This window comes from Aythya ferina (genome assembly GCF_964211825.1).
Source record: "Aythya ferina genome assembly, chromosome: 29".
In the NCBI taxonomy this organism is placed as follows: domain Eukaryota; kingdom Metazoa; phylum Chordata; class Aves; order Anseriformes; family Anatidae; genus Aythya; species Aythya ferina.
In genome coordinates, this window is record NC_140326.1 from 1,574,042 (window position 1) to 1,582,459 (window position 8,418).

Genomic DNA, 8,418 nt, shown 5'->3' on the forward strand with positions numbered 1-8,418 from the left:
GGGAAGAGCCCACGGCTGCCACAATCGGGCGGCTGCAGCGGTCGGCAGCCCGCGGCCGGTGAGGGGTTAACGCGATTGTCTCCGCAGCCACGGCCGCCCTCCCGGGAGCGCCGAGGACTGGGTTTTCATTTTAAGTAACCCTAACGCGGCGTGCGATGAAATGCATCGGGGTCGGGCGCGACAGAGACGAGGAGCGCGTCGGGGAGGCGGACGCCGAGCGGCAGCCGGGAGGTAGGAGATGTGCCAGCGGTCCCGCCGCGAGGCGCCCCGGCCGTGCGCACGGGGGTCCCGGGGGGATCCCAGCCCCAGCAGTGCCCGGAGCAGGTCCCGTGCCCGTTCAGCACAGGGCACGGGATGTCCCCGGACACCCCGCTCTTTCCCCCGGTGCTGTTGGGGTGTCCTTTGGGGGTGGTGGCGGATGCTCGGGGTCACCACGGCGGTGGCAGCCTCGTGCCGCCGATGCTGCTCGGTGCCTCGGCGCGTTCGTCACCGGTTTCCCCGAGGTCTCGCCCCGCAGACAACTTCCAGGTGGACTCGGCTGCGTCTCTCTGCTGGATGACCTGCAAGAGAGAAGGGAAAAAGGGGGAAGAAGGGGAAATTTGAGGGGATGGCTTCTCCCGAGGAGGGTTTGGGGAATCGTTCCCCCCAGCTGAGCATCCCCACGGTGCTCGCGTCCAGCCAGGTCGGTGCCGCTGCGCCAGCACCGAAGCGGATTTAGGCAGCGAGGGAAAACCCCAAAGAGCTTTGAGGATTAGGAGCAGGCTCAGGGGATGCAGTGGCCGATATCTCATCCCAAATCCCAGCCCTGCTCCTCCGCAGGAGCCGTCGCAGGAGCGAGTTGGGGAGCGGGGATGCGCGGCTGCTCTCAGCCTGGTGTCTGTCCCAGAGCAGCCGGCGTCCCCGTGTCCCCCGTCCCCAGCACCCTGCAGCCCCACGGTGGCCGTATCCAGCCCCTGACACGCTGCCCCGGCTTGGCACCGCTCCCATCCCAGGTTTTGGTTCTGCTCGTTAGGGACCCGCGTTTAATTCCCGCGGCATCACCTGCAGCGGGGACGGAGCGGGGGGCCAGGGACGGCGTCGCTCCCGCTTGCTGGGGGTGCGCAGAGCCCCCCGGCCCCGACCCCTCGCCAGGATGCTCATGGGGCTTTGACTTTCCGAAGTGACCTTCACCCCCTGTCCCCGGCGTCCCTCCCGGGTTAGGGTTTCTGTTTGAGCACGTTACAAAAGCCTTTTAAATCCCACAGCCCCTGGAGACCGAAGGAAGGGAAGGAGAGGGAGGGAAGGAGGGAAACCGCTGCGAGCACCGGAGCCCGGGACGGATTTGGGGCTGGGGTCTGACCCTGAGGCATGGGGGGCTCCCAGCCCTGGGAAATTGGGGGGGGGACTTCTCACCGGGGGTGGCAGCGGTGACAGCTCCATCCCCATCGCTCTGGGGACGGGGACGGCCGGCAGCCCCTCTCCCTGCCCCATAATGTGGGATGGGGGCGCAGGGGGTGGCCCCAGGGCCCCCCAGCCCACCCTGCTGGACTCCCCCGGCCCCTTGCTGTTCCGATGGCCCCTAATCCGCTTGTTTTAATAGCATTAAATGCTTTTAAACAAACAGGCCCTTCACCTCTGCCTGCTCCGCGCGCGATGCCCGGGAGGTTCTGGGCGGGCTGGCTAAGGAGATTGGAGCGGGATTTGGGAGAGATAAAGGGGCAGGAATCCGGCCAGATCTCACCCCGGACAGACAGACGTCTTGGTGGGGGGGGGACACTCAGGTGTCCGGGTTCCTTGAGCAAGGCAGTGGGACCCCAGCCCCAAATTCGGAGCCCGCCGCCTCCTTCCTCCACGTCCCCGCTCCCCTCCTCTGCCCCTGGATGGGGCACCCCAGGGTGACACCCCCGCACCCTGGGGTCCCCAAAGGGCTCTGGGGGGGGGGGAGCACCCTAACCCCACAGCCCTGGGCACGGTGGGATTGCAGGCAAGAGACTTGAAAGAGGCGGCGAGGCCCTCGCTAATGAGGGAGAATAAAGAAGCGGGGAGAGAAAAGCAAATGAGGAGAGCAAACAAGGAGGAAAAGAAAAGGCAAGAAGAAAAGGCAAGAGTCATTTTCATAACCGCTTGGTGCCGAGCAAGCCCTCGGGGCGGTTTTTCGCCTCCTGCCCTTTGTATCTGCTGTTCTCAGGGGCCTGTTTGCATTTCTGCTCGAATCCAAACACCCCGCATTGCCCCGCTTGTATTTACCCGTCTGGGACGGCGCCGGGCCCATGGCTGAGCCCGCAGCGAGCCCGCCCCGAGGGGCACGGCACGGGGCGAGCTCCCCTCCGCCACCTCCCATCGCCCCCATCCTTTTTTTTTTTTCCTTTTTTTTCCCCCGTTTTCCCTTGAATCTGGAATCACGCTCGGATAAATCACGGAGCATCGAGCCCTCGCCCTCCCGTGCGCCAACAAGCAGGAGGGGATGTGCCCCGAGCGGGGCTCGGTCTCTCCATCCTTTTCCCTTCCATGCCCCAAATTTCCTCCTCTATCTGAGATAATTCCCTCCTCCACGGGAGGAAATTTCCTCCAGCACGGGGGGGAGCAGGGACCGGGAGGGGGCTGCGGGGGCAGGATCCAACCGTGGGAGCCCCCAGAGCGCCCGGCCCCGCTCCCCCTGCACCTTTCCAGCAATTTCTCCGCTCCCTGCCGGGGGGGGGTAAGAAGATTTACACGTAACCCACCCCCTCCCCGTATATATGGAGGTGATTCTCCCTAAGACCCTCAGACGTTTTCTCTCGCCCTGCCCGGGACGAGGTCCCCAGCGGTGCCGCAGGTGAGTGGGGGGCAGGATGCGGCCGTGCCCCGGGGACTGGCGGTGCTTTGGGGCACGGGGAGGCCCGAAACACCCCCCCCGGCTGCTCCAGAAAAAGAGGAGGAATGGGGAATTCGGAGGGATTTAACCTGTTGGGGTGCTGGGTGCCACCTGCACCCCTCCCTCTGCCCTGCTGCTGCCCAAGGGGTGACCAAATCCTGGGTTTTCCCCATCCCTCTCTGCCAGCCCCATTCCTACATCCTCCATCCCCAGGGCTGGTGGCCCCAGGACCCCCCCGAGACCCCCAACCAGGACACCGCAGCCCCCCCTCTCCCTCCCCAGCCCCCCCGAGCGAGGAGGTGACTGTCCCCACGAGGGGACACGGCGTGGACAGGTTGGGGACCCCACTGCCCCTCTGCTTTCTGCCCGCAGGCTGCGGGATGCAGTGCGGCTGCGTGCCCCCCCCGCTGCCCGCCCTGCCCGGCTCCTACTGGGTACCAGGTGAGCGCCCAGCGCGGCCAAACTGGGACAACTGGGGAGCACCCCACGGGACCGAGTGCCCCCAGCGCTCCACCCCAAGGGGTTTGGGGGCAGCGGGGGCATCACCCGGTGCCCCCCGGGGGGGGCCGTCGGGGCTCTAAGCGCGCGCCGCTCGCCCCGCAGGGCTGGCCTTCCCCGACTGGGCGTACAAGGCCGAGTCGAGCCCCGGCTCGCGGCAGATCCAGCTCTGGCACTTCATCCTGGAGCTGCTGCAGAAGGAGGAGTTCCGCCATGTCATCGCCTGGCAGCAGGGCGAGTACGGGGAGTTCGTCATCAAGGACCCCGACGAGGTGGCGCGGCTGTGGGGCCGGCGGAAATGCAAGCCCCAGATGAACTACGACAAGCTGAGCCGGGCCCTCAGGTGCCGCAGGGAATTGGGGGGGGGGGGCGAGGAGTCCTTGGGGACACCGAGAGTCCTGGGGGACACTGAGAGACCTTGGGGACACCAAAAGACCTCGAGGACACCCAGAGCCCTCAGGGACACCCAGAGCCCATAGGGACACCGAGAGAGTTCTTGGGGACACCGAGAGCCCTCAGGGACTCCGAGAGCCCTGGGGGACACCAAGAGAGTTCTTGGGGACACCGAGAGCCCTCAAGGACACCAAGAGACCTTGGGGGGACACCAAGAGCCCTTGGGGACACTGAGAGACCTTGGGGACACTGAGGGAGTTCTTGGGGACACCGAGAGCCCTTGGGGACACCCAGAGCCCTGGGGGACACTGAGAGCCCTCAGGGACACCAAGTGCCCTCAGGGATACCAAGAGCCCTTGGGGACACCGAGAGACCTCAGGGACACCAAGAGCCCTTGGGGACACCAAGAGTCCTGGGGGACACCAAGAGAGTTCTTGGGGGCACCAAGTGCCCTCAGGGACACTGAGAGATCTTGGGGACACTGAGAGCCCTTGGGGACATCCAGAGCCCTGGGGGACTCCGAGAACCCTCGGGGACACTGAGAGTTCTTGGGGACACCGAGAGCCCTTGGGCACATTGAGAGCTCTGGGGACCACTGAAAACCCTGGGGGGGGGGGGGGGGGAGCACTGAATGCCCTGGGGGACACCAAGATCCCCTGGGGACACCAAGAGCCCTGGGGGATTCCGTGAGCCCTGGGGGACACCGAGAGCCCTCAGGGACGCGGTGGCCACAGGAGCGGGCAGTCCTGGCCCCATGCGCACAGCCCCCGTATGGGGACAGCGGGGACGCAACCAGGGGGTCCCTGCAGCTCTCCACATCCCCAGCATTTCATTTAACCCCCCCCACACACCCACCTACGTGCCCGCCGACCCCCCCGGTGCCGCTAACACCACCCCCCCCGTGACCCCCCCCCAGGTACTACTACAACAAGCGCATCCTGCACAAGACCAAGGGCAAGCGCTTCACCTACAGGTTCAACTTCAGCAAACTCATCTTCGTCAACTGCCCGCTGTGGGACGCCCGCTGCCCGGCCCTGCTGGCGCCCCCCACCCTGCCCACCCAGGTACTGGGTGCTCAGCCCCCCGGGGGGGGTGGGGTGGGGTGGCACGGCCCCCCAACCCCCCGGGACCCGTTGCCCCCATCCCCGGAGCTGTCACGGCCCCGTTGGTCCCCGCAGCTGGTGCAGAACGTGGTGCTGAGCCGGAGGGCGCTGGTGGAGCCGTTGGTGTGGGCACGGGGTCCCCGGCACCCCCTGCACCCTGAGGTGCTGGAGAAGAGCCGTAAGTGGGTGGGGGGGTGTGTGGGGGGGTGCACGGCCCAAGGGTGGGCACGGCTCAGGGTGGGCACAACCAAAGGCCTCGCACGCCCGCGTGCACCCAGCCCGTGCCAACGTTGCGCACGCCGCCACCCAGCCGGGGAGGGGACCCGCGGGGTGCCTGGGGTGGGGGGCGGTGGGTGCTGGGGGAGGTGGGTGCTGGGTTGGTGGGTGCCAGGGGAGGTTGGTGGGTGCTGGAGTCCGTGGGTGCTGGAGTCAGTGGGTGCTGGGTCAGTGGGTGCTGGAGTCAGTGGGTGCTGGGTCAGTGGGTGCCAGGGTATTTGGGTGCCGGGGTTGGTGGGTGGTGGGTCGGTGGGTGCTGGGGGAAGTGGGCGCCAGTGGAGGTGGGTGCCAGGGGCGGTGGGTGCTGGAGTCCGTGGGTGCTGTGTCAGTGGGTGCTCTTCTGGTGGGTGCCAGTGGAGGTGGGTGCCGAGTCAATGGGCACCGGGTCGGTGGGTGCTGGGGTTGGTGGGTGCTGGGGGAGGTGGGTGCTGGGGTCTTTGGGTACTGGGGTTGGTGGGTGCTGGGGTAGATGGGTGCTGGTGGAGGTGGGTGCTGGGGTTGGTGGGTGCCAGGATCAGTGGGTGCTGGAGTCCATGGGTGCTGGGGTCACTGGGTGCTGGTGGAGGTAAGTGTTGGGTTGGTGGGTGCTGGGTCGGTGGGTCCCAGGGTAGGTGGGTGCTGGGGTCAGTGGGTGCTGGGTTGGTGGGTGCGGGGTAGATGGGTGCCAGTGGAGGTGGGTGCTGGAGCAGTGGGTGCCAGGGTAGATAAGTGCTGGGTTGGTGGGTGCTGGGTCGGTTGGTGCCAGGGTAGACGGGTGCTGGGGTCAGTGGGTGCTGGAGTCTGTGGGTGGGTGCTGGGGTAGATGGGTGCCAGGGGAGGTGGGTACTGGAGTCGGTGGGTGCTGGGGTCAGTGGGTGCTGGGTTGGTGGGTTCCAGTGAGGTGGGTGCTGGGTCAGTGGGAGCCAGGTTTGGTGGGTGCTGGGGTTGGTGGGTGCCAGGGGCAGTGGGTGCTGGGTTGGTGGGTGCCGGTGGAGGTGGGTGCTGGGTCGGTGGGTGCTGGGTCACTGGGTGCTGTGTGTGGGTGCCATGTTTCTGCCCCCCCAGGGTGCGCGCAGCAGGGCCGGGTGCGGGCGGTGCCGTTGCCGGTCCCACAGCAGCACCCAGCGGCTGCGGCGGGGACACGGAGGGGGGGGCGCAGGGTGCTGGGGCCCAGGCGAGGTGCAAGGAAAAAAGGGGACAGGGGGGGTGGGTGGGGAGCACCCTGGGGTGCCGGCACCCTGTGTTATGCTCCAGGCTCTCAGGGTGCTCCCCGTCCCTCTGGCTGCTCGCAGGGCTGGGCTCCGCGTCCCCCCCGTGCCTGGGGGGCTCCTGCTGCCACCCCGAGGAGTTCCCCCCCTTGGCCGCTTTCCCCCACCCGCTGCTGCCCCCCCCCCTACGAGACTGGGCCCCCTTCCCCGGCCACGTCCTGCACCCCCCCCGCCCCCCCCTGCCGCTGCTGCCCCCCCCCCCCCAGCTGGGAACCCCCAACCCCGGGGGGCTCCCCAAAACCGAACCCTTCCCGTTGGGTCCCCACTGCCCCCCCCCCCAAAAAAAACCCTTCCCCGGGCTCCTCGGGGGCTCTGCCGTGAGCGGGGGCCCCCCCCACGTGGAGAAGGAGGAGGAGGATGAGGAGGATGAAGATGAGGAGGAGGAGGAGGAGGAGGAGGATGAAGGCCGGCACGGGGCGCCCACCGCCCGCAGCTGCCCGGCGGTGAAGCCGCAGGGCAAAAAGGGGGGGTCCCCAGCCGGGGGGGGGGACAACGGGCTCCCCTTCGCCCCCCAGCACCCAGCCGTGCCCCCCCGGCCCCCCAGCTGGGCCCTGCAGCCCCCCTAGGGTGGGCGGCCGGGGGGCAGAGCAGCAGCGAGGCTCCCGCGCCTGCCCCCAGAGACCCCCCCCCAAAAAAAAAACCACCAAAAAACCCCAAACTTTGGCCCCCGCATGGCTCCGAAATAAAGCGTTGTGCAGCGAGGGGGCTCGGCGTCTCCCTGGAAGCCCCCCCCCAAAAAAACCTCCGCACCCCAAACCAGGGTCCCCCGGCTGCCAAAAAGGGGATTTTTGGGGGTGGGGGGGGTGTTGGGAGCCCTGTGGGGTTCCGGGGGGGGGGGGCGCGATCCCGGCGGCCACCGCTCGCTCCCAGGGATTCCCGGAACAGGGCCCCGGCTCGTTTTCATTTTCACTTTTTCCTTGGGTTTCCTGCTGGGAAATCTGCGGGGGGGGTGGGGGGAAATAGGGGAAATTGCGGGGACCCCCACCCTCCCCGCCACGGTGCCCCCCATGCCCAGGATGCATCTGTGGGGCCCCAAATCCGCGATGTCCCTGTGGGGCCCCAAATCCCCGACGTCCTGGTTGCCCCCCCCCAGCCATTGGGACGCCGCTGTGGGACCCCAAAACCCCCGGTGTCCCCCTGGGGCCCCCCAAATCGGTGCTGCCCCCACGCCTGGGTGGCCCCAAAGGTCCCCCAAATCCCCGCTGTCCCTCTGTGTCCCCCCCCCCCCCCGGTATCCGTGTGGGTGCCCTAAATCTGTGCTTCCCACTCGAGTCCCCAAATCACTGCTGTCCCCGTAGGTTCCCCAAATCCCTGCTGACCCCATAGGTTCCCCTGCTCACCCCAATGGTCCCCTAAATCCCTGCTGTCCCCGTATGTCCCCCCAAATCCCAGCTGACCCCATAGGTTCCCCAAATCACTGCTCACCCCGATGGTCCCCCAAATCCCTGATGTCCCTGTGGGTCCCTCAAATCACTGCTGACCCCATAGGTTCCCCAAATCACTGCTCACCCCAATGGTCCCCCAAATCCCTGCTGTCCCTGTGGGTTCCCCAAATCCCTGCTGTCCCTATAGATCCCCAAACCAGCGCTGTGCCTCTTCCCCCCCCTACGCTGTCCATAAAGGCCCCCCCAAATCCCTGCTGTCCCCAAAGAACCCTAAATCCCCGCTGTCCCCGAGGCTCCCCCAAATCAGTGCCTCTGACCCCCCCACCCCCATGTGGCCCTGAGGGTCCCCCAAATCCCTGCTGCCCCTATAGGACCCCAAACCCCACAACCCTCAAAGCTCCCCAAAACCCCACTGCCCCTATAGGACCCCAGCCTCCTGCTGCCCCTATAGGACCCCCAACCCCCCCTCTTTCCCCTATAAGACCCCAAACCCCCACTACCCCATTGGGCCCTAAACCCCCACTTGCCTCTCTAAGACCCCAAACCCCCTCTTTCCCCTATAGGGCCCCAAACCCCCTCTTGCCCCTACAGGACCACAACTGCCCCCCACCCCCCTTGTCCCCCAAGCCCCCACTACCCCTATAAGACCCCAACCCCCCCACACCCCTTTAAGACCCCAAACC

At 67.1% G+C, this 8,418-nt stretch overlaps 1 protein-coding gene across 1 annotated transcript; it reads left to right on the forward strand.

Annotated features, from left to right (window-relative positions):
• Nucleotides 1-2,502: 2,502 nt before the first annotated feature.
• LOC311425039 (ETS translocation variant 3-like protein) lies at nucleotides 2,503-5,853 on the forward strand (the record flags this gene model as incomplete). Its single annotated transcript, XM_084500519.1, has 6 exons — nucleotides 2,503-2,794; nucleotides 3,206-3,274; nucleotides 3,437-3,674; nucleotides 4,641-4,788; nucleotides 4,903-5,005; nucleotides 5,849-5,853. The coding sequence occupies exons 2-6, from the start codon at nucleotides 3,214-3,216 to the stop codon at nucleotides 5,851-5,853; spliced, it is 555 nt and encodes a 184-aa protein (XP_084356645.1). The 5' UTR covers nucleotides 2,503-2,794; nucleotides 3,206-3,213.
• Between the last annotated feature and the right edge of the window lie 2,565 nt (nucleotides 5,854-8,418).